General features: G+C 34.5%; 3 protein-coding genes and 2 long non-coding RNA genes across 6 annotated transcripts in view; 3 read left to right on the top strand and 2 right to left on the bottom strand.

Moving 5' to 3' along the window:
- The first annotated feature begins 447 nt into the window (after positions 1-447).
- LOC144836893 (uncharacterized) lies at positions 448-8,813 on the top strand. Its single transcript, XM_078691811.1, has 7 exons — positions 448-558; positions 3,017-4,072; positions 4,430-4,492; positions 5,292-5,410; positions 5,829-5,882; positions 6,019-6,057; positions 7,269-8,813. Exons 1-7 carry the CDS (start codon positions 513-515, stop codon positions 7,311-7,313), a joined length of 1,422 nt encoding a protein of 473 aa, XP_078547937.1. The 5' UTR covers positions 448-512; the 3' UTR covers positions 7,314-8,813.
- Positions 8,814-8,915: 102 nt separating this feature from the next.
- LOC144836947 (dolichol phosphate-mannose biosynthesis regulatory protein-like) lies at positions 8,916-13,829 on the bottom strand. The gene is made up of 4 exons (XM_078691904.1): positions 13,640-13,829; positions 12,028-12,117; positions 10,822-10,924; positions 8,916-10,154 (listed from the first exon to the last, which is right to left on the bottom strand). Exons 1-4 carry the CDS (start codon positions 13,640-13,642, stop codon positions 10,105-10,107), a joined length of 246 nt encoding a protein of 81 aa, XP_078548030.1. The 5' UTR covers positions 13,643-13,829; the 3' UTR covers positions 8,916-10,104.
- Positions 13,830-20,586: 6,757 nt separating this feature from the next.
- Positions 20,587-27,119, top strand: part of LOC144837159 (influenza virus NS1A-binding protein homolog) — a 45,738-nt gene continuing 39,205 nt past the window's right edge. Inside the window, exons 1-2 of one of the 2 annotated variants that reach the window (XM_078692174.1) lie at positions 20,587-20,726; positions 26,817-26,921. In XM_078692174.1, coding sequence (XP_078548300.1) covers positions 26,897-26,921 — 25 coding nt within the window. In that variant the 5' untranslated portion in view covers positions 20,587-20,726; positions 26,817-26,896. Of the gene's footprint in view, positions 20,731-26,816; positions 26,922-27,119 lie in introns of both variants that reach the window. The other variant, XM_078692173.1, reaches the window with a different exon arrangement.
- Positions 22,209-23,369, top strand: LOC144838014 (uncharacterized). Its single transcript, XR_013611603.1, has 3 exons — positions 22,209-22,283; positions 22,615-22,719; positions 22,843-23,369. It is a non-coding gene; the product is annotated as an uncharacterized LOC144838014 (long non-coding RNA).
- On the bottom strand, positions 23,157-24,189 carry LOC144838015 (uncharacterized). Its single transcript, XR_013611604.1, has 2 exons — positions 23,717-24,189; positions 23,157-23,462 (listed from the first exon to the last, which is right to left on the bottom strand). It is a non-coding gene; the product is annotated as an uncharacterized LOC144838015 (long non-coding RNA).

Below are 27,119 nucleotides of genomic sequence, written 5' to 3'. Positions count from 1 at the left end.
CTTGGTGTCTACGCAACGCAAGGATGTACGCAACAAAAAGTGATTTGACCAATCACCAGCGGTGGATTATTCATACAGTCGCATGTTATTGGTCAACTTCCCGGCCTTGCGTCTACGTCCTCTCGTGTGGGAACTAAACTTTGGCTTTGTTGCACTGTACAGTACCCCTTTAAATATTAAAATACCCACACTTTTGCTGCTTGTGCGCCCCGTATTAGTATGGAACGCCTTTTATGCCTATATCATCAGTTTTAAATTATTATTTTTTGTATGCTTGGTTTGTTTTTGTTTGATAATACAGTAAATGGCAGATAAGAGTAGAGTTGAAATTGTATGGATTGAAAATAAAATGAAAGACAATTTTGCCCAAAGAAACATAACTTCAAATAGTAAAACAATACGGCACAATTGTCATTCCATATCTGATCAGTAGCTGTTGTTGAACTAGCCTAGGTGGGCCTAGCTAGCTCGGTGTTTTGTATGTAGCCTCCTAACGAGAAATATATCAAGTTATGGCAGAATCTGACAGCGGACAGTCTAGTTCGTCTTCTTATGCCGGTAAGATAAGTCTATATTGTATAAATAAAGGCATAGCCTAGTTTAGATATGGATGTTATTAATAATATCAGGTTGTTTCTGAATCGAATCCTCTCTCTGGCATAGGCATAGGCTATAGCATAGAATAGGCCTAGCCTACTAGCCCACACACCATCGAACCTCTGATCGACATTCACGACCCTGACAGCCAGGATTCCGGGACGATTCGGCCCACTTTTGGTGGGAATATTTGGCCCACCTTTAAACCAAAACGTTGCACTTTGTCGGCCGAAACGTGTCACTATAGACAAAACCAATGATTGTTAATAATTAATTATAAATATAAAAGTTTTTGTGGTATTACTATTACTATTTATTACATTACATACATGGCATTTATCATATGGTTTTCATCGGAATGAAATTGATTAGTAAATTGAAAAAACTTATGCTTGCACATCTTTAGTGGTGATGCGGTAAAGGATCAAGTGATGTTGTAATGTAAGTCACTAAATTGTTGTTGCACCCACCCATTGAACAGTTGTATGTATAACCCCCTATACAGGAGAGGTGCGTCATTTGTCCGATGTGCATCATGTATACCAAACTTACCAACCTGAGAGTTTTCAAATGCGGGACAGACTATTTATGTGGCGGGGGTCACATGGTGGGTGAGGTGATTCGGTGATGAAGCGAATTTAGTTCACTGGCAGTGGCACTCTTAGATGGCCGGAAATATTACTCTCGCACGTAAAAGTCATGATATGGCCGGAGATGATACTCCCATAGTACTCTAATGAGCAAAACAATCATGTTTTGCATTTAATATTCAGCGTAGCTCTGAGTTTCCCCTTTTAGTTTTATAAACGCACACAACATCGTGTCACTGTGTCGTGTCAGTCCAACGTAGGATTTTACATTTAGTAATCGCGATCGTGACCAATGCATACTGCTGGCTATCGGCCCATCCTTCGTAACAGCGAGCGACCACGGAAACATTAATTGTAATTTTTCTCTGATAATACATATTTTTGTTAATATATGTGGTGTAATAATATGAATTGTGATAAAAAATTATCATGCAAATACTTCTGCTAAATGCATGAAAAAGTACTGTATGTGGTATGTCTTTGTTCAAAATGCGTGTTTCATTAAAAATCACTTTAAAATGCAGGAGCGTCACGCATGATGAGAGACAGTTGGTAACTATGGTATACCATGATTCACCCCTGAGTCATAACATTGGCTTACCTTTACGTGACAATGAAGCACCTATTTTATTAAAAAAATTAGTGACGGACCTTTTAGAGATCAAGGACGAACCATGATGATGACTGTGGTAAAGTGACCAACATTGACGCACCATTGTTTATTGAAGTGACGTACCCTTTTTTTTGACACACCCCTCCCAAGGTTGAATAATGCACTGCATTACACCCATCATCATCTTTACCCATCATTGCCTAGAGGGATGTTTTTTTCGGTTTAGAGGGCTGGAGGTCTGATCGTCTCAGCGTATATCGAAACTGTTAGACCAGGAGGAGGAAATCAAGATGAGCTTGGAAATTTGTCGGACCATTTTTTTTTTATATTACCATTTTAGGACGCTGATTCCAAATATATATGATTATGATAGGTTTAGGATGGCATTTTTCAAGAAAAGCGATCTTTTATGATAAATTTTCACCTACTTGTCAGTCGCTCGATTCCGTGTTGCACTGTCGCATGACCCATTAGCTCTATTCTATCCTACAATACCTTTTAAATTTTTACGTACTTCAGACAAACAAGTTATTCTGGCTAATAATATATTCTAAATTTTAAGAGAAATTTAATTTTTCATCAAATTGCACTCTAGGTACTTATAACTACAGACTTGATTACCATCAATGAGAATATCATCAGTAGATAACTTGAATTTAGTAAGACAATTTATAGCCATTTCAAGTCTTAGCAACATTAAGTTTAAGATGTGCCACTGCACAATTTTCCATTTTAAAGTGGACCAATAAAATTTCTTGAATCTTGAATCTGCACCCAAAATTGTTGCCCATTTATCAATAAGATCACAACTGTGCCCTCTCTAGCTTCATGTACATGGCCTTATATACACTCATTCCCTGGGATCTATTATTGATTAGATAGGTCATTTAATCAAAAGTTTCCAGACGACCGCAGGTGGGAGGGACTTACCTGACCTTGGACTTTGGCAGCATCTTAACCCCCAGGCCAAGACACTTCGGCCTCAGAACGTTTTCGGCCTAAGGACGATTTGACTCATTTAATATTTATTGTTAGTCAACCTGGAGAAATTTCAAAGACTACAAAAAAATTGATAAAAATCACAAAAAAAAGTTTGGTTTTTTTTCACTCGGAAACTGTACTGAAAGTTATATGAATGACAAAATAATGATTATTGTGAGATGCAGTGAACAACTTTATTATTATTATTTACTTTTACATGTTCTATTTATTCTAGATTGGTGGCGCTATTACTGTCAGTATGCTCAGCAGGCTCAAGCTGCCCAAGCTCAGCAGACACAGGGCCAAGCATCCACATACAGTACTACTACTACTCCTCCAACCACAACTGAACAGGATACCTATCAAGTAAACTACTCTGCCTACACTTCAAGCTATACGCAGGCAGCACCAACATCTACAGCAGCAACATCAAACTACAAAGAACCAGCCAAGGATGGTTATTACTCACATTCTTATTCGGGCTATTACTCTGCTGGACCAAATCCAATAGAAAACAAAACTCAACATGAAGTGAGTTATCACTCAGAAAATCCTACTGGAAGTTATGCCAACGACAATGCTCAAAATGCGCAACTAGAGAACCTGCAAAAATTGGTTGCACAAAGTGTGGCTGAAGCTGTTTTAAAAGAATGTGCCGATATAAATTTGACACAGCAGCCTATGGGAGGTATGATAGACAAAATTCCACCCGATATGGAATATGAACGAAGCAGATTTCGTGAAGGGTCATGGAGGGGGAGGGGAGGTAGAGGAGGTAGGGGAAAGAATGGACACTCTTATTTTGATAATCGTCACCAAAGAGACTTTCATGGAAATGATGATGGTTACTGGAATAAACGTAAATTTAATGATGGTGGTGGGGAGTATCGTTCGAGGCGGTCAGATTTTGGACGTGGATTCCGACCAAATGTCCATCCCCGGGATGCGTTTAGATCAAATCGGTATGATGGTACTAACCATGCAAGTGATAAATCTCCCATACATGTACCACAGCGTTCTCTTGGACCATCAAATCCGGCAGCTGTTGTCCAACAACAGATTGAGATGATGATGAAAGGGGGGAAAAGTAAACGACCACGTGTGTATGCACCTCCACCAAAATCTTTGACAAATCAAATTTACAATGCAATGAAGCATCCCAGTGAAGATAGGTTGAAAAGTAGTGAAGCTAAAGATACAAAGAAAGAAGAAAAGGAATCAACTAAAAGTGATGATGTTAAACTTGGAGGAGACAACCATGAGGTTTCAAAAGCTGGTGAATCTAAACATGGTGAGAAATACTGCTATGGCCTGATGAATTAGATTTTTTTACTCAAGTCAGGCAGTTTCCACCAAGAGCCATGTTCAAACTATAATGAAAGTTATAAAATCAACTTTTTAATGACACTACAGTATTTCAGTGATCAAGTAAATGGAACCCGTCAAACGGTTTAAATTGACCAATATATAATTCCAGGTGCAAATTGGAATAAGAATTGCCTTGACTATGATGTAGTGTGTGTACTATGACTTTATTTTATAAATATATATACATATAAAATAAAATATTAGAAATGATTGTACAAGCTTTATGGGAAATTTAATCATAATGAATCCAATCATAAATGTTTGGTTGTTTTTTTTTTAGATGAGACTAATGTTTCTGAAGAGGTTGCTGTTCCAGTTGGATACAATCCAGAAGAAAAATATGGTAAATAATATCAGACACCAAAACAAACCCTCATTGATTTTTTCCAAGGTCTGGTTGTCGAGGAAAACTTATTTCTGTACATATGTTTTATATAATAATTTGATAATTAATGGTTTAGTAAAATGTAGACAGTACTGGATTTTATACAACTTGCTTTTATCTGTGTAAAAATGTCAATGTCACCTTGATTAGTTTTTACCATGTGTAATTACATAATTTGTTAGCCCTTCCCCTGATATTATATTTTATTTATGTTTACCATGTTTATGATTTTATTTTCGATAAAAAAAAACCAGGGAATCATTTAATACTCTTCACATCAGAATAAAATGTTGTAACATATTTTTCTCCTGATTTATCACATGTTTTCATGCACGTTTTCACAAACCTTACAAAATCTTGGAAGAGATACAGATACAGATAACTTTTTGAGTATTTGATTAGATTAGTATTTGAGTGCTTTTTGATTAATATGCATGTACTGTGATTAGTCAGATAAATACCAGGTCAATTACGCACGCCCAGTAATAACAATTCGAGAAATCTCAGAACAGAAGACAGGCTTCTCACTGGGTCCCCTGTAAAATTCTGAAATATTGCCATCACAAGGCAAACCTGGTTAATAATGTTTCTGTTATACGACGTGCCACATACCTCATACTAATCTTTTTACTTGATATATGCTTGTGACGTGCCATGAATCTGATGCGAACTGGTGTGAAAGACGCTTCCTTGCTGTAGGCCATCACTATTGCTGAATATGTCTTAAATTTAAATGTGTTTAATATTCATTGTATAGGTGAGGAGTATATCCAAGAAGTTAAAGCCTTTCATTGTCATCTTTGTGGTGTGTTGTTAAGGTGGCAATCAGAAGTTGATGAACATGTTAGAAGTACTCAACACTATCGTTGCTTTAAGGTAACTAGTTTAACTCTCGCCGAATTGCTTGTATCCTTGGGCAAGATACTTTGCTTATGTTTGCCTCTCTTCACCCAGGTGTATAAATGGGAACCTGGTTAGATCAAGACACAACTTTGCGCTGATTACTAGCTGCATTATGGGAGTATGTTTCCATACTTGTTTGATCTAAAAAAAATGACTGGACATGAATTTCCTTTCTACTTTTTGTAATAAAACAAAATAATCTGTTTTATAAGTTGACAATTCTTTTCGAAAAACCTAAAATTAGTGAAAACTAACCTGATCAGACAGCTTTTTCAGAAGAATAGGACAGTGAAAATGTCAAGGTTAGTTTTCAGTAATTGGTTTTTCAAAAAGAATTGTCAACTTTATTTGTAAAAACCAGATGACCATTTTTAATTTATTTTATGTTTAGAATTGTGAACATGCAGAAAACACAGAAAATGAAGAACACAAAGAAGTTACTAAGGTATGATTTTATTTTATCTTATTTTAAATGTATGCATTGTCAGTAAAATAGTTTTTTAAACCAGTTTATTATACACACTATTTATTAATAATCATGTGGATATTGTATCAAAATAAAATTTGTTTGCTGCCCTCAGGTGTCAGACGAATCCAGTGAGAATAAAGTAAAAATTGAGGTAAAAATTTAATTTTTGTTTTGTTTTTTAAATAGTATTGTAACATATTTTAATAATTTCACCTACTTTCAAATTTTGCCCAATGCATTAACCAAAGGTAGAGCGGACACACGTGGAAGGGTCCTTAGAGACAGTGAAAATCTCAGCGAGTTTTTCTGCAGAACGAAAAGATACAGAAATTCTGGTTTCCCTGCACTTTGCATTAATAAAAATAAGTGATATTCTCTTGCTACTTGCCGTTTTCCTGGTTGTGATTGGCTTTTACTTTGATTACCGTTTTTGTTATGTTTTTAGTAGTAATAACGATTATAATAATAATGTGATAATAATATAATAATAATAATAATAATAATAATAATAATAATAATAGAAAAATGATTTCAACAATTTTAATCAGAACAGTATCACAATTTCGATTTTAATGTCTTGTAATATGGTAACGTCCTTTTTTGTGTACAGGTTAATAGTTTTTTGCTATGATATTTTGTTTTTAAAAGCTTTTTCGACTTACTGATGTTCTGCATGAGATTTTAATGTTTTTATTAACTGTTTTTTATTATTGTACAAATGGTATATGTAATTTACTCTCAATTCAATGTTTTATATTGCAATGAGTAGAACGAATAAAACCAGAAATATAATAAATATAATCTATTTAGATGTTATATAAAGCAAATAATGAATGTTTAATATTCATGTAATGGTACAAATAATGGCATTTGGTGAATGATGAAAGGTTATATTGCATCATTCACCTCATGCCATTATTTGTACCATTACACTCATAAACATTCATAATTTGTATAATATCACATCCACACTGGTCTGTGCCCTACATCAATTTTTCGTTGCTTTCTTTACCCTCTCAAAATTGAATATCACGTCCATACTGGGTCTGTGCCCTACATCAATTTTTCGTTGCTTTCTTTACCCTCTCAAAATTTAATATCACGTCCATACTGGGTCTATGCCCTACATCAATTTTCCGTTGCTTTCATTACCCTCTTAAAATTTAATACCATTTCTTGGAATATATATTTGAATAATTACTTTTTTTTATTTTATTTAACATAAAGAGAGCACCCCGTAAAAATTAAAATTAACGCACTCAATGGTTTATTATGATTTTATACCTGGCCAATAAAATCAACATCTGTTCACCATTGCTCTTTTCTATTCTTTCCAACTGTGTTTTTATTTGACTATTGCAGATATGTGAGGAGCATAAAGAAACAGCTAAGTTAGAACTTGCCTGAAATATATATTTATTATACCTTCATGGAGAAATTTGAAACTGATCATGGATTACTGCATGTTCTGAAAACATTCCAATATAATATATATATTTTTCAAAACTTCTACTGTCGCTGATATGTAAACTGAACAATTAATTGTAAATTGGGTCTATAGCCTTACTCGCACTGGACTTATTTTAGTGAAAATAATAGGAATGAGACATCACAAACCACACAAGAACTTTCTGGCTATGGAGTTGTGGATGGACAATCTCTGAAATTGCTGGTTTTTTTTAACCAAAAAAGAATCATGGGCTTACAGTAGTATAAGCTCTGAAATAATCATTTTTGTACCCCACCACTGCCAGAAGTTTGCTCTTCCAATAAAGATGCTTTAGGTTGTTTAGGGTTTTTTTATAAACCCTGAAAACATTATGTGCTTGCTAGTGAATTTCTCAACTGAAAGCAAAGAGCATACCATCTGTATATTTAGCTCTGTCTACACGATGATGTTATGTTACTGCCATATTATGGCACATCACAATTTTTTTGTCGAAACAGTTTGATAGTATAAAGCTTTAAGTTTAATACATCGATATCCGTGACCGGTAGTGACCTATCTGCAACATGCTAGCTAGGGAAGATAAACATGGTAAAGTATAACTTATAAGCATTATTTGAAATACCAGTATTGTGTATCTAAAAAGTATTTCATGCAACACTCATACAGTTTATTTATTGTATTTAACTACTGTGGAGTAGCTTTGCACCAGGGAGTTGAGTAATTGGTCAGATGTTTGCCCTACTCTGACGTAATTTTTTACTTAATTTTAAAATTAAATTAAGTAAATTGAGAATTCGTAGATTTTTGTTTTCAAAAACGTATTGTGCCATCAATTGTATTATTAAAAATCTGACAAATAGAAAAATGTGTAACATAAACAGTTTAGCTAGTACTATTCTTTGTGTATCCCTTTAATTATTGTATGTTTGTCAGATTGTAGTCTTGTGTTCATTGTTAGCTGAAGAAGTTGGAGAAATTACTATCAAAGAACATAACTTCTTTTGTATGCATGTGTGTTTTAAATAAATACAGTAGTTTAAAGTTTTACTTTGTAAAATGAAAATGTGCTGTTCATTTCATTAGCAATCTATAATTGTGATTGATGGACAAGTCTATCGATCATCAAATTTGCAATAAAGCATGTAAATAATTAATACAGTAACAAATCTGTTTAAGGCATACTTTAAAAGTAGCTTTTTTGTGTGGAAAATGTAGCATTTAAGTCAGTGGTAGCCAGTTTGATGGGCCGTAGCCAGCATGAATTTCCAACTTTCACCACCTACCCCAATTCCCCAGCACAGATCATCGTATTTTAAATTAATAATTATATTTAAAGTATCTTTGCCTCATCTGTTTTTAACTTCTCGCTACAGACTTTTTGGGGGGAATAAATCATGGTTTCATGTTTTTCACTTTAAAAAATCAATGTTTTCAGAGAAAAATATGTGCTAAAATTCATTCATTTTCCACTACAAAATGTGAAGAGTGACAATTTTTATTTCAATCACATGTCTGCTGAAACGAGTGGTCCTGAACACAACTCACACAACACAAACTCATTCCTGTTATTGGTTGCATATTTATTTTTTGTTCCACAGTGCAAAATTAGACATTCAAACTATTTTTTTATGAAGCAGAAAGAAAAGATGGAAATATGAATAGTATATGAACTGACACTTTCAATTCACCTAGTGGAAAACAGGCTTAATGCTTTATTATGTTGGAAATTTATTCTTTGATGTGAAAGGTATTGAATCCATTTGATAAACATAGTTGGGTCCCCCTTAATGGGGATTCTTCGGTATCAAAGTTTGTGTATTTTTGTGTAACTAAATTATGAATTTAGGCATATTCATTTTTTTCCAGATTCTTATTGAAATTTATTGTACAGTACATTTGTGATATATGAAGATTAAAATTTTAAAAGACAATACTTGTCAATGTATTAGTCTCATTCTAATAAATTAGTATTTGACCTTCGTTAAGAGTACCAGCTTGACACCACATATCTGAAAACAACAATGCTTTTCTATATCTAGTTTCCATTCACCATTGTTCATGAGAAACAATGCTCTTCTATAGCACGTTTCAACCCCTCCCACCTTGCTATTGTTTTAGCTGTCACACCAGTCCCACCCAATTTTCTGCCAATTTCTTGGACTTTCTGCAATCTCATTCCTGAAGACAATCAAAGACATCGATCGAAATGTTGAGAAACTTGACAGTTTCAGAACTACATGGTGTACCGGAAACTTTATATCAACATTTTGACTTTGGCATGCAATATAGAGTACAAGCTTATTAATTTTAATTATTTAAAGACAACTCTCTCCTTCTCTAGATATGCATAATTTTGTTATATATTACAAATATTTGGAAATTAAAGAGTTACATTAAGAACTGCTTTTAGCAAGATACACATTTTTTTGCTGTTGGTTGGGTTTCGAAATAAAATAAAATAACACATAACCATATTAATTTCATGTCCGCATGTCATAAAGTCAGCAAGTTCCTTGTATAAGAAAATTAATTATTTTGGTATTGGATTTGTTTTTCCACATCATCAAGTATTATGTTGTGATAAGACCTCACACATTTTGGCACGCAGGGCTCCGTAGTCCTTTTTTGATGAAATGAATGCAACTCCACAATGATTCTAAACTGTTTTTAACACTCTTTGCCAGTGACATACAACATATATGCAGCATGTTTTCCATAATAAAAATATAGGAGGGTAATAATATAAATCTATTCTTTCTTTTTCTTCTTTCTAAGTAAAATATATGTAGCAAATAAACCTGAAAAAAAGGAGAAAAATACTATAAAGACAGTATTTTAATTTTGATTTTCAATAGGCCTAGTTATTTGATTAATTTTTTTGCAAACCATGCATCATCTATAACATCTCATACGAGGACATTTTTCCACCAAGCTTGTCAGGTGTGGAACATCCAGATAGACCTTGTCTCATTCCCCCATTAATTGTACCATTTCGTCACTATTCCATTAAAACCTTGTACTGTATCTCCACACATTGTAAAAGTGAATTTTTATTTTTTTATTTTGTATATACCACAGATTACAGTAAAATATTAATAAATAGATTTCCAGTTTTAAAGTATTTAAAATTATTTAAACAACAAAAAACATAGGTTTTGCCATGGTTTTGAAAAAACATAGGTTTTGCCATGGTTTTGAAAAAAACATAGGTTTTGCCATGGTTTTAAAAAAAAACATAGGTTTTGCAATGGTTTGAGAATATAATTAGGAGTTTTCGACAGAATATCAAGTAAACCTTAACTATCATTATTTCTCAATATACAATGTGCAAGCCCATTTGGTAAGCAATTGATCTTTGCATGCATATGTATTGTGCAAATGATTATAGTGTTGACCTCATCATCTGTTAAAAATAAGGTTTACCTGTTACAGCGAAAACTCCCTATTACCAAGACAAATACTTACTTAAAAGTAGGAGGACAATGACCCCTGCTATGACTGGAATGATTATAGCATATTCTCTTGGTAGAAAAAATGTTTGTATAATGTGACTTGATTCAACAAACGGCTAAAAAAGGTAAAAACGAAATATGATTAATATCAAACAACTCAACTCAAATTATATGTGTATCAATTACTTTGTTTCATTCATTTAAACACTGGAATTAATTACATATGGGAAGATTTAAATTTTGTAAATTATAATGCAAAAGATAGGACACTATCTCAAGTTCAGCAATTACCATTTTTAGGATATTTCAAATTATCAAATCCTGGATCTGCCACTGTACAGTACATACTGTAACAGAGTACAGAAACTTCAACAAATAATCAGTTCAATTTTAAGCGAATTAATGATCTGTTCAAACTAATTACTGTACTGTAGTTTCCTGGGTATTGTCCCACTTCAGGTATAATCCAAATCCCAATTTCACATTCGCTAAGCATTTGAATGCTTTTGATTACATTTTTACACTAGAAAATAGCTTTAGAGGCTATTGGATATACTATTAGGGAAATTGTTAAACACACAACACTTCGCAGCAGAACTTCTGTATGGTTGTACAGGATGTACTGTAAATTTGCCTAAATATATAATTTAGGGTAGAGTAGTTTTGGCATGTAATACAGCAATCAATGATGACTTTGAGTTGTTGTCTTTATGTACATTTATTTTAAATCCTGTCTTGTTATCTTATTATCTTATTATTATAATTTGAGTAAGAGAGAAGATGGTAAACATACAGAGGATTAAAAACAGAGATATGTTGTACCAAAAATCCTAACAATTAGTACTAATTATTGATGAGCTGCTACTAATATTTGTGTAAAACAGGTGCGATATCTATACCTGATAATGTTTTTATCCTGTATAAATATGTTTTAAATAAAAAAATAAATATTTATGACATATAATGGTATGATCGTGCAATGTAAAATCTTGTGTAAACTGTTATACGACACAATGTCAATGACATGAATGAAACCCTGGGCTACACTGAATTTTTTCTTGATATTTAAAAAGGCTGAATTTATAAGATATGAAAATAACAAAATCCCTGTAGTTTTCAATAATAAATTGCTATTGATTCATGGCCTTTTTATTCAAGGTATATTTATTCAATCAAAGAAATCATACAGGCAGACAATTTAAACATCTTGAGAACCTACCAATAACAATATCCAGATGGAATAGTAAAGAAATATAACAATTCCACCTGCAGACATACACATCCCCAGCATTTGATCCATTCCTGTGGCCTGCAATATAAAAAACAAACACATTTTAATTAATTCCGACAAAATATAACTTTTTACAAAGGTAGTTACCACAGCCAAGGTTATGTACTTGTCAATTCTATGACCCACTACCCCCGGGAGAGGTGCATCATGGGTATGTCATTTACAAATAATTATTGATGCAGTGGTGCGTCAAAACCTAGATGGTACGTCACATCAATGAACTTTACTTTACTACCCACCATATCATGAACAACAGGCGTCACAATGTGTGCGTCACTAAAGGTAATTCATATTTTTGACATACAGGTGCGTCATGGTATTCATAATGTATGATGCACATAGGACATGTTTTCACCCACTGCTTGTGTGTGTGCGCGAATAGCCGCCACAGATTTGAAAATATCCGAACTATGACCTAAAATCTCGTTTTAAAGAGGCAGGGTCAAGGTTACAATCCTCAAGCGAATATTTGTTTTTTATATTTCAATGTTTACAGGTTGCAGTGTTCAGGAGGTACGATTTTTTAATTAACATGGAGTCCTGAAATCCCCTGAAAACGCCATATTATTTTTGTTTTTACGCTCAGCTGGTCACGACTGTGTCATCTCTGCAACATGGCTTCCATAGCCAAGATCGTCTATGCATAACACTGATTTGAATCGCGACAGCAATGATCGGTTACCAGTCTAGGCATGGGCTAGCTAGCCTCTAGGCCTATCTATCTATTCTAGACTTAGCCTAGAACTAGAAGTAGTACTGCTAGGTCTAGCCTAATCCTATGAATTTTCTTAATTCTTACCGTATTACATTACATATTATATTACATTTTTTGTACCTCAAGTATCATTTACGTAATTCTTTGTTTCTTATAATTATACAGGACTAGGCCTAGACCTAAAAAATGTGTTCGTATTTTATTTATTTGCCCGTCACGTTTTTTTTAACTTTTAATTAACCAAATTTTATTTTAAGTTCATATTGATTTATAACTAAGTTTAGTTGTATGTCCGTGTCCATGTTGTCCTGTGTAAAAACAAAAAAACCAAAGTAAAACATAATGAAATCGATAATCCTGTATTATTCTATCATCATATTGTGTAGTTGTAACGAGATAATAAGTTGTATTTATGTTATCAGTTATGTTACGATATTTTTACAGTACAATGATAAGTTAATTAAGTAAGTAAGACACTTTTTATCTTCATGCATGGAGGTATAAAATAAATTTTATATAATAATTTAATAATTTATTATTTTATACCTCCATGATGTATGTATGTATCAAGTGGCAGCCTTGATTTGGATGTTTACTTGCACACACACTAGGCTAGGCCTACTATCACTTGTTATGCAAATTAATAGCATTAGCGCCGGCTAGGCTAGCCTAGCTAGTAGTAGTAGGACTACCTAGATAGTAGTAGGTCTAGGCCTAGTCCTAGTTAGGCCTAGGCCTAGTACTACAAGGCCTACTACTAGGCCTACTAGTACTACTACTAGGCCTAGGCTAGGGCCTACTAGCCTAGCTAGGCCAAGTACTTACCATTGCGGCAACTCTGATAATAAACAGTACACTTCTTTACTTCTAGCTAGCAGGCTAGCCTACCCTAGCCTTCGGCTTTACCTCACTGGTTTGGCCCGATCGTCGACGTCAAGTTGTTTTATTTCATTATTAAACGTACTACCTGGTACTACGTAGGCGGCCTACGTAGTTGCGTAGCACGACGTTTTTATTTTGTTTAGTAGTATCAAAGAATATAGTATAAGCCTAGATATGACACGCCATGGGTGCCAAAACTATATAGTAAAGCTTCTAATAATAATTATTATACAGTATTGATTCAGTTTATATAACACCTACATATAACAATAAATTCCTGTCATTTGATTGGCGTGCAATAGTATTATTTGCACTGATATGAAATTGGAAATATAACTTCCACTTTTGGACTATTGACGTTCATTATATTAAAATGATTACATTTAAAGATGCATTGTCCCTTGAAACACAAAAAAATGAAGGTCAAAATATTAAATTTTAATTGGCCATAAGCATATCAAATTAATATTAAAGTTATTCACTTTAAGTCGAAAATTCGAGCCAAAAACAACAAGTTTACGTAATTAACAGGTAAATTAATTTGATTACATTTCTTCTGGAAAATCGTCGCAAGCGAAAGTAAACAAAGATTTTAAACCACGAATATGCATTATGCATGATGCTAATTAGGATTGTTTACAACTCATCACGGTTGAGAAGGTGTTCTCACACAGATCATCAGTGTTCTCACACAGATCGCGAGGAAGTTTTATGATTATGCATACAGAGTAGCCAAACAAGCGCGTTGCATTATGAGATATGTTTTGATCGAAAACTTTGACTGGAAGTCAAAGTTATTTTTTTAACAAAAAAATTTCTGTATTTCAGTAGTTAAATGATTTTTTTTCGACTAATTTTTTGTGAAAGTCAAAATGACCCACTTTTTTTCGAAATCTTTTTTTATTTTTTTTTTGGAATTAGTCAAAGGGACAATACATCTTTAAACAATGTTAACTTTTAATTCGCTTCGCCTCTCAGACCACACCATATCCGATGGATGCTGAACTAATTGCTACCGTTCTTTCTTGGCATTCCAGACAAACCCGCAGGGAATTAGCTATTAAAATCTACAAAACAAGACACAGGATAGGTGTGAAAAGCAAGGCGAGACAAGCTAAAAACAATAGCATTGTCTCGAAGCTGGGTGTGTAGACTGGTCAAACAAAGACCATGTGTCTAGACAGAGTTTTGAAATGTAAACTGGCCAAAAACTACGGCATGGTTTACTGTCGATGAAGATTCTTGTTGAATAAAGATAGCCAAATATCACTAATAACAAATCCAATATCTCAAATGACTCGCATACAGATTTCCATTAGCCAGCATAGGACTGCTTTGTAATTCCCAAAACCACACCTTTGTCATACACCTCGAAAGTATGCAAATCAGTAGTACAAATTAAATGAAATATGCAAATAAGGGGGTAAAATTACAGTCGTCCTATATCTTGAAAACCACTAATGCTAGAGAGTTTATTTTTTCACAGTCGTATTTAGAATGTACATATTTCTATTTGCTCTAATGAAAAAATTTACCAAAAAAAGTGACCGGAAGTACGACATTTGACCTTCGACCCCTTTTCTCAATATTGCATATATAATTAAACTAAAAATTAGTCAATCTCAAAATCACACCTGTATCACTCACCTCGAAAATATGCAAATTATTAGTACAAGTTTTTATGAAATAGGCCCTGTGCAAATTAGGGGGTGAAATTACAGGTTATTATCTATCGAAAACCGCTAAGGCTAAAGAGTTTCATAAACTTGCTCAGAATGTACATATTTATATTTTCTCTAATGAACCACTTAACGAAAAAATGACCAGAAGAAGTACAACATTTGACCCTCGACCCCATTTCTGAATGTTTGCATACATAATGCAACTAAAATATCTGTACAGACTTTGATTTGGCCTCAAATGACTCGGATACAGGTTTTCTATAGCCAGCATAGGACCGTTTAGTAATTTTCAAAATCACACACGATAATTTTCATGTTATGCCCAGAAATGTACTTTCTGACCTTTGACAGTATGATATTCAACACTGATAAGATAAAATCGGGTCTGCTAAATCGTGGCTAAATTGTGCCTAGTCTAATATATTTTTATGCTGCCGGGAGTGCCACTTTCGGCGACCTTTTAATGCAGCGACCACTATTTCTTTTTCGGCGACCTTTTTATTTTCTCTTTAGTATAAAAGCTTACTGTCACACAGACGCAACCACGGCTCTTTTGGACATATAATTTATTTGAACCAGTGGTAAACAACGGTAAATAGCCACAACTGTACAACTCAATAATATAACAAGAAAATTTAATAATACCGTTTCCTTTCCTTTCTAATAATCCCAACCAAAAAAAAATCCCCATCAAAAAAAAAAAACTCAACCAATTCTCAAACAATGATCGCCCTTTACAGTATCCCTATTCCCAACACAATTTATACACCTCCCCAAATTTCTCAATCCTTCCAGACAAAATATCAACAATCTTCTTATTGTCAAATAAATCCCAGAAATACATTCAAATACATTAATACAATAATATATCCCAGGATGAATAATTCAACGAATAATAAAGGTCCACAATATCGTTACTTCTTGCCTTCTCCCGTACCCGATGCTGACACAAAAACAAATTAGAAAGATAAAAGTTAAAACGATTCTGCAACTAAACAACTCCCACGCCTCTGCTCCCGTTTTGCTGGTATTACCAATTATAATTCTTCCCAAACTGCAAATAGTTTATGACATATAAATAAATTAAATATAGTTAAAATGTTTCTGTACTGCACTCCAACAATCCGCTCCCCGACCAATTATTTCTTTCTCCTTTCCACGTAAAGTTACTTTTCAATACTTTCAACAATTCTTTAAATGCAACTAATTCTGCTATTTCTAACAGTTATTTCTTTCTTCAATTTCCATACACAATTACAGTTAATCCTCAGTAATCGTAACAATTAAAAGTTCTCAATACATTTAAGTACAGCCTTATAGTATTACTTCCAACTCACTATTTATTTTACTTTATGTATATCACTTTATTTCCTTTATGCTTCTGCTCTATATCACCATAACACAATTACTTTCTTCTCCTGTACGTCTTAGTTTCTCATATCAATGTTCACCTATCCCTTTTCTTGCTTAACATAGCCCTATTTCTCTGTCTCCTCTTATTTTTCATCCCCTTCCAAATTCCCTCAATTGTACACATACCACCACCTTATCCATCTCCACCAATCAGCAACTCGCACTCTAACTTAACTCTTATACCTCTCCTCCAATCAGCAACCTCCACACAATCCTTCTCTGAAAAACACAAATACTCATACAAATGGATGAGAGTTTGGTGTATCCAGCCTCTCACAGTCGAGATTGCTGGTTCAAGACCCGCTGAGGTTTTAGGTATTCACGCGTATTATAATTATCTAATAACATATTGTCTGAAATCCAAGGTGGATTCAGAAAAGACCATCGCTGTGATGATCATATTTTCACACTTAAATGTATAGCCTCAACCAGACAGGGTAAAAATACATATATGGCTTTTCTTGATTTTCGAAAGGCCTTCGATACTGTATGGAGAGACAAATTGTTAACCACAGCATGGGATATTGGTATTAAAGGAAATGTATGGAAAATGTTATTTAATATTTATAATAATGTTCACTGTAAAGTAAAATTTGGAGAAATCGAAACAGAATATTTCGAAATTGAAGAAGGTGTTAAACAAGGTTGTGCATTATCACCTATTTTATTCTGTATATACATAAATGAATTTGTCAAACTTCTAAGGGAAAATAAAATGGGCATAGAAATATGTAATGTTCAATTAAGTGGTCTATTCTGGGCAGATGATGTTGTTCTGCTAGCTAACAACGAAAGGGAGTTACAAGAAATGCTTGATCTAGCTACACAATTTAGTAATGACTACAAATTAGAATTCAACTATGAGAAATCCAATGTTTTAATTACTGGAAAAAGAACAGACAAACAGAGATTATGGCCATTAAGTGATCATTATATTTCAGAAGTTAATAGTTACAAATATTTAGGATCCTATATTATATATATTTGGTAAATGTTTCATATTGTGAACTTTACAGTACCATGTTTTGTCCCAGTCTATTTCATTTTTACCTAACTCAACTTCCCACTTTGCTTGTATATTGGGGATTTTAGCAACCTTGCTAACAAAAAGGATATAATGAAACGATGCCTTGTATTTTTTATGAAATACGATTTCTTTGACTTGCAGGTTAATTTGATTGTTTTCTATTGAAGTAAAGATGATCTTTACTTCAATAGAAAACACTGATGATTTCTTTCCAAAAACATGGAATTGAATACAAGAGCGTAAAATATTCGATAAGTCCTTTTTGTTTATTGATTAAAGTAGGGATCACTTCATCTGAAGTTAGAAATCTGTTATTAACGATAATATCACATACCGATTTGTATTTAGAATTTAACAATATTATTTTCAAATAAAGAGATTTTCCACTTGCGAAAATTATGTATTTATTTTTTCCAAAGTGGTTGTTTTAAAATGTTTTCTATATTTTGTGGAACTACACTAACAATATTATTCAACTTAACCGTTGATTTTAACATTGATACATAAAAATCAGGCATTCTATACAAGTTAATATGATCTTCAAAGTTAAGCTGAGTAGCACCTATAGTGTATTCTATTGGATACATAAAGTATCTAGAAATATTTTTACATTTTCCTGGATCGGGACTTAGTAATCTTTTTATCCATGTTAGTTTTAATGAATCTATTACGGAGTTGAAATTTATCATACTCAAGCCACCTTCGCATGCTTTTTTTTTATAAGAACAAGTCTTTTAATTTTTTCACGTTGACCATTCCACAGAAAAGTATAAAGTATTTTTTCAACAAGTGGAATTATATGTAAGGGTACGTTAATTATGCTTGCGTTATAAACCAATTTAGAGATTGCAAGCGTTTTGATGATTGTTATCCTTCCAAAGAAAGTTAGATTTCTTTTTTTCCATAACTGAAGAACGTTTTGTAGTTCAATAACCTTTTCGTCCCAGCATATTGACCACATTGTTAGTAAGAGTAATAGAATGATTGGTTCATTGAAGGCACTGTAGGGGACTTAGCTACCCCAAACCCATTGTTAATTTGTTTAAAACGCTTGTTAGACCTAATTTAGAGTTATTTTAATTCATTTTCTGATATTCATGCCACAAGGCTCCAACGTGTTCAAAATAAGTTTGTTAGGTTTCTTTGTAAACGTTTTAATGTTGTTAATTGTCTTGAACCTCTTTAGTTTAGGAGAAGTGTGTCTGATTTAATGTTTCTTTATAAGAGTGTCAATTGTTTGTTTAGTTGCGACTGTTGCTCTCTTTTCAGTTTACATGTTCCTTCTCGTAAAACTAGAGTCAAGTCCACTTTTTATGTTCCGTTTAATAGAGTAAATGTCTCGAAAAGGGGGTTTCAGACACGCTTGCCTTCTTTGTATAACTATTTAAGTGAGTCAAATGTAAATGTTGGTATTTGTTTCAATAGTTATTCTTTCATTCATCGTGCTCAATAGGCTAATTTACATTTATTTAAGTTTGCGTCTTTTATATAGAGTATTTATTGCATCTGTTCTGTTTCATACCTTTAAGTGGCAACTTTCGTTGCTGTTGGTTTTGATGAAATAAAATAAAAGAATAAGGCTTTAACTATCGAATTTAATATCAAAACAATCAATTTGGTTTTTGTTAAGATAACAACGAAATTATAAAGTTACTGCGAAATAATTGTTTTGATATTAAATTCGATAGTTAAAGCCTTTTGAAGGTTATACATTCTTAAAACAAAGGAATCAACTCCATACTCTACTTAGGGAGGATAGTTGGACACAAAAATGGCTTATAAATAATTCAATGATATTGGAACTCTTTCAAATATGGCTCTGTGTGGACGTGATGAACCAGATGAACCACCAGAGCCATATTTATATCAGTGGCTCTGAGCTGAACCAGAGCCATATATATAAAGATTTAAATATAAGAAAAAGTTTAAAGTATTTTCTTGCTCCTATACTTTACATGCATTAACGGAGACAAGTTTGACACAAATTGATCTGCATATCACGTGACTATAATTCAATGTCGTAACTCTTTATATATATGGCTCTGAGCTGAACCAGAGCCATATATAGAGAGAGTTACGACTTTGCGTTCACGGATTTTAGAAAGTCATGTGGTGTGCACACCGGCCATGTTTGTGTCCAACTATGCCTATGTAGCGTATGGAGTCGAGTCATTTGCTTAAAAAATGTATAACATTCACAAGGCTTTAAATATCGAATTTAATATCAAAACAATCAATTTGTTTAAAGGTTTTTGTTAAGATAATAACGAAATCATAAAGTTACTGCGAACATGATTTTTAAACAACAACATGTAAAAACAATGCATTACTATAGAGAATCGCTGTACAAACTAAACGCGCACGCGTAGAGCGTGCATGGAGCGCACAACCAGGGCCGTTCCGAAATTGCTATTTTTGTTGTTTTTAATCATGTTCGCAGTAACTTTATAATTTTTTTATTATTTTAACAAAAACCTTTAATCAAATTGATTGTTTTGATATTAAATTCGATAATTAAAGCCTTTTGAACGTTATACATTTTCAAAACAAAAGACTCAACTCCATACGCTACATAGGAATAGTTGGACACAAACATGGCTTCTAATCCATTCGAAGTCGTAACTCTCTCTATATTATATGGCTCTGAGCTGAACATTATAAGTACGCCCTCAACACCCTCAGAAAAATTCGAGCGACCGCCGGTCTTCTTTCGCTCCCTACCACCACCATGATGCCGCCCACCAATATCATCTCAGCTCAGCTAGCTAGCTAGCTCCCTCCAAATCTCTCACTCGCGCGAAACGACTGAAGCACACTGGTTGTGTGTTGTTTTTGATAGGGAAGTAAACACTAAACTCCAAAATTATGACGAATCTATTATTTATACCAACTACAAAAAATAGAAAACGTAAGTATATTATATAATTCTATAATGACACATCTTGGTTCTCCAGTTTGTCGTTTTAAGACACAATTTACATTATTTAAATGGTTTGACCTTTATATTTAGTTTTTAGTGATGTCCATCACATCCAAACATCATGCTGGATGGATGGATTGCTCCGTTCCGTACTTTATACACGCGGCCTGGTGGGTAATAGTGTTTCCTGTAAGCCTACTACTACTAGCTAGGCCTAATAGTTTACCTTTACTCTTTATTTCTTTGTCTATTTCTCCATGTTACCGTACCATTATACTCTGGTTGATTAGGCAGTTTCTCTTGCTCATTCATATTAATTTCAAACTATAGACTAGAATATGCTAGGCCTAGCCTAGTACTACCTAGCCAGGCTAGGCCTACTAGTAGTAGTAAGTAGTAATTAAATAGGCCTTTATTAGAATTAGTCTTCAGATTATTTTTTAGATGTCTTTTTCTCTATGAGTTCCAGTTATTCATGCTCAACTATGTATTAAATCACACGACGCACACAGACCTCCATCACACACTCGCACACCCAGACCGCCATCGCACACCCAGACCGCCATCGCACACCCAGACCGCCATCGCACACCCAGACCGCCATCGCACACCCAGACCGCCATCGCACACACAAACCTCCATCGCACACACAAACCTCCATCGCACACACAGATCTCCATTGCACACACAGACCTCCATTGCACACACAGACCTCCTTTGCACACACAGACCTCCTTTGCACATCCAGACCTCCATCGCAAACACAAACCTCCCATTTGCCATAGGGGCAGTGCATCAAATATTTAAAATGGATATGAAAGAGTTCCTAGCAATATCATTTTATTGGCTCAACGTGTAGATCAATCAGTTTTAAGCTTGCCATAGTCATACTTAATGTTTTGGAGGACGACAACGCCCTCAAAACGCCCCTGGGAAACCTGTGAAAAACTTTTTGTGACGTCACTAAAAGTTATTTTTGTATTACAGAGATAGGAATTTAGCAGTAAATCATTGATTGATGCAAAAGCATGGTAGTAATTACTTATCGCTTTTATACTTTTATTCTTGGATAAGTATGTTAGCTTAATCGAATAAAATTAATTCATGTTATCAACCATGTTTTTTTTAAAACGGATTTTAATTTCGTTTTTCAAGGCCACCTTTCACGAAATTCATAGCCAAATGCCTATCTTGCTGAGTTATTTTGCGCATGCGTGAGAATCACAGAGTCGATCACCTTGGCCTCTCTCTCGACCCTCCTCTCGCGAGCGATGTTTATTTCGCTATTTAGTATACACCATTCATTTTATTATTTCGTTGTAATTAACTGAAATTTGATGGAAATTCGTCCACATCGTCTTGTTAACACGGGTGTTAACATCGTTTTGAAGAAACCGTTGGACGAGTAATTGGTGTTTGACAATGCCATGGCCTGGAGCTAGCTAGGCCTTTTTAGTAGTGATGACACTGTTACGGTGTTTAGTCGCCCGGCCAGAGGTGAGCTGAGAGCGTATGCTCCTTGATGTATCGTTGAGGGTGTTAATGGTAGGCACAATTGTGTTACTGTATTATGTATATACACATTATTTATAAGTACGTTTATTAATATTGTTGTGTGCTGTAGTGTCCGTTTCTGACTAACGCATTAATATTAAAATATTTTTTTGTTATTACATGCCGCCCTAGCTAGGCTAGGCAACACTGAATACTAAATATTAGGATTCCCAATAAAATGAATAGAGGTGGATTTTCTCTAATGTAGTAATAAAGGGTATAACAGGCCAGGCCAGGTCTAGTAAGGGGTATTTGAGCTTGTATCATATATTATTAATACAGTATAAATAAACAATTCATTTGTATTTTTACCTACCTACAGGTCTATAATTGGAGTGCAACTATGATAATTGATGGACGGGATAAGCAAATGTATTTATTGATTGGAATGGAAACGCAAATGTTAGAGTCAAATTATAATATTAAGGTAACAGGATACTGAGCATTGCTATTTTAAACTGTTGATCAAACCTACATAATACATTATACTAAATTATTATTTTGTTTTGAGGGCAGATAAACATATGCTTATTCATTTTCCTTTTTTCAGGTGAATAGAAAGATGCCCAGCGTACTTTATAATAGATGCTACTTGGATCATGCTTGCACGATACATATGCAGTATACTAAGACACCAAGTATAGAATGAGCGCAGACAATTAAAATTACAGAACTAAATATTTATGAAGAATAGTAAAATATGCAAATAGAATGCTTTAGACATGAATGCATGCTATGGTTACAGTCATACTGTAACTATGGTAATGTACTACTAGACAGTACACTAGTAGTAGCAGTGCATCATATAGTGTTTGTTTTTAACCATCTAAATGGGTCTGGGTATATAAACAAATAAACCACTACTGTACTTCTTTTTTTATTTATTTAGCCAAATACTATGTACAATGGACATTTATGAAAGAATCCATCTCTTGAATATGATGGAGCTGGCTGGTGTTGATAGAATTAAAATGTATCACTCAGGTCTCAAAAGTAATTTATGTCCCGTTTGAAAAATCCTGCTTGTTCCAAACTCATTATGATACATTTGTTCAATAAAATTCATTCCACACACTATTTCTGCCATATAATTTGTTGATGTTTACAATTTTATTACTAGTACTATTACAGTTCTTCAAAGTCATCTCATGTACTGTTGATTCCATAAATCTGCAAAGATAAGACCAATAAATGGATGGAAATGTACTATTATTTTTATTCAATCCTACCTAGGCCCTATATAGTATTATATTTTATGACTTGGTAACAAACAGAAAGAGGTTATTATTTAATTACAGTACTAACTAAACTATAATAATCCTCTCTGCCTCACCTCTGCTCTACTTTAATTATTAGTATTATTATATTACTATATTAGTCAATAACAAAAGTCAGAGCCAAAAACAAGTTCAACACAAGCTTACCTTTTTTATTTACGTCGCCTTTTACATACGTCTACGCCCGCGCCTTGTCCACTTCCTGGAGGTTCGTCGGTGGACCGGCGACTTCTACTCTCTTGTACTGTAGGCCATGGAGTAACTCTATGTGTAGGCCTAGCCTAGTATAGTACTAGCGAATTTAGAAGAAACTACAGAAATAGTCTACTAGACCTAGCCTACTTTGTAGTCTGCGTGAGTGGTTTAGTGTGAGATGTACAAATACACCCTTTCTTCTTTTCACGTACAATCTTTGCAGACATAACTTTTTATTGATTTGTGAAATATCGATATTTTCTACGACTGCAGCAACAGGGAGCTTGCAACACGTGAGTTTCGTGTAGGATGGGTTTGTTTATTTTGTTTACACCACACAGTCCGCGAACGAGACAAGGCGGTGATTGGACTGTATTAAAATTCATTAACCAATCACAAAACGACTACTGCCGTGGCTACAACCCCGGGTGTTTCAAACTGTAAATTTGACGATCTCGTACGTGCGTATAGAACGTTCATAAAAATGAAGATGGCGTGCCAGTTGGTCGGCCATTTTGCGGACGTTTTATACCAAAATTTAATTTGTTTATTTCTCAAGTTCTACTAGGTATTTGAATCTAATTTTTTGTGTGCTGTTTATTAACATTAAAAGGATTCATACAAAGTCATTTTTGTGAAATTTTAAAGTCCTTTCATATCCATTTTAAAACAGAATGTGCAGGACAAAAAAATATATTAAGCGGGAATATAAGATTGAAGATTTGGATATTAGTGCATGTTTCAAAAGTTGATAAATATAGCCAAAGGAATTGCGATAATCTTATGTAGATTTTTGCATTAGGTAATTGTATAACGTCTTATAGATTCATTAGTGAAAGTAGTTTGTAATGCAATTCTAAACATGCTTTAGACTACAAATAGAAGATGGTAATGAAAGTATGGTCGCCATAGTTGTTAAACCAATTTGATTAGTAATTGATATTTGATAATTGATGTTTGTGGTCATTCATAATCATATTGCACATTGTTATATATTTTTAAAATACTCGTTTTTTTGTTGAGGTTTTTATTTTCGAAGATATGTATTGGTCCATCCGGCCGAAGCTGGTCATTATTACCCTCCTCAGTACAATGCAATTTGACAAGAAAATAACAATTAAAAATAAAAATCAATATAATTATTAACCAGATAAAATAATGAATAAATAAATACAGGAAAAAATATAATAGTTTGAAATCAAACCAAAAATGAAAAAAATAAGGTCCAGAAATTGATTCCTATTTTTGACGTTTTGTAAAAATAATGCATATAATATTATTTTAAAAACATTAAACCAGGTCATTCCTTAAATGTACATTTTATGGTAAATTATGATATAAAGAGGAAAAAATGCACTACTGTACCTAAAGTAGCTCGTGCTGAATGTGCTCTCGTGGATAGCTAGGCTTAGTTTTGTAGGCCTTGTTACAACCGTTAATGTAGAAAACGCCAGCTAATGTCGAAACAACCGTTAATGTAGAACAACCCACCGCTTATGCAGTAAAACCTCCAGCTTATGTAGAAACACCAACAGCTTATGTAGTAAATAAAAATCAACACCAGCTAATGTAGAAACATTCAACAGCTTATGTAGTAACGAAAATTGCCTCCCAGCTTATGTAGTTACTATCGCCAGCTAATGTAGAAAATGTTATATATTTAACAAAAATGTCTCATTCATGTGCAAATGCATCGATCTTTACTTGGCTATCAGTATTTCCACCTCTCATAAGCAACCAACTTTCTAAACGACCACACATCGTAAGCAACCATCTCTGTTAAGGGATCACCTCCTCTCATAAGGGACCACTTCTCGTAAGCGGCCACCTCTCTTAAGGACCACACCTCTTTTAAGGGACCACGACCTCTTTCTCTCTATTAAAGGACTGCTTCTCATAATCGACCACCTCTCGTAAGGGATCACCTCCTCTCATAAGGGACCACTTCTCATAATCGACCACCTCTCGTAAGCGACCACCTAGGTAGTTTCTCTTGCTCATTCATATTAATTTCAAACTATAGACTAGAATATGCTAGGCCTAGTACTACCTAGCCAGGCTAGGCCTACTAGTAGTAGTAAGTAGTAATTAAATAGGCCTTTATTAGAATTAGTCTTCAGATTATTTTTTAGATGTCTTTTTCTCTATGAATTCCAGTTATTCATGCTCAACTATGTATTAAATCACACGACGCACACAGACCTCCATCACACACTCGCACACCCAGACCGCCATCGCACACCCAGACCGCCATCGCACACCCAGACCGCCATCGCACACACAAACCTCCATCGCACACACAAACCTCCATCGCACACACAAACCTCCATCGCACACACAAACCTCCATCACACACAGATCTCCATTGCACACACAGACCTCCATTGCACACACAGACCTCCTTTGCACATCCAGACCTCCATCGCAAACACAAACCTCCATCGCACACACAAACTTCCATCGCATGCACAGAACTCAATCGCACGCACAGACCTCCATCGCACGCACAGACCTCCATCGCACGCACAGACCTCCATCGCATGCACAGACCTCCATCGCACGCACAGACCTCCATCGCACGCACAGACCTCCATAGCATGCACAGACCTCCATTGCACGCACAGACCTCCATTGCACGCACATACATCTAATGCACGCACATACATCTATCGCACGCACATACATCTATCGCACGCACATACATCTATCGCACACACATACATCTATCGCATGCACATACATCTATCGCATGCACAGACCTCCATTGCACGCACATACATCCATCGCATGCACATACATCCATCGCATGCACATACAGCTATCGCATGCATACCACAGGGTTTAACCACAGTTAAACCCTGTTTCCACAGGCAGTTTATCGGTTAATTTTTGGCTCCGGAAACATGGCCTGTGATTTGGCGAGCCCAGTCAGACCTCCATTGCATGACCAGACGCTCAACACACAAACATTCATCCCAAGAACAGACACCTTTGCATGCACACTATAACTATAGGCTACTACTACTTAATAAAGAAATATTTTATTTTGCAGCTAGTAACCATTGACCTTTGAAGAATTTTTGATTAAAAGCCAATAGACCATTATACTACAGTCTCTGAAAAAGAATAACAATGGCAGAAAATTATGAAGACGATGGTAAGTTTTTTTCTCAGAAAATACTGTAGTAAAAATGGCATAAAAATGTGCTGTAAACTAAGTTTACATACACCCCTACTTGGCTGTGTTTACATTTTTAAGCACCCAGTACATATGTTCTGGAACCAAGCAGGCATGAATGATTCCACTTCCACGTCCGGGACAACCGTTTTTACGATCAGACAACACCGAACAACG

This window comes from Antedon bifida, chromosome 3 (assembly GCF_963402885.1).
Source record: "Antedon bifida chromosome 3, ecAntBifi1.1, whole genome shotgun sequence".
NCBI lineage: Eukaryota > Metazoa > Echinodermata > Crinoidea > Comatulida > Antedonidae > Antedon > Antedon bifida.
Note: the sequence above shows the minus strand (reverse complement) of the source record. Positions and strands in the feature narration are given on the sequence as shown.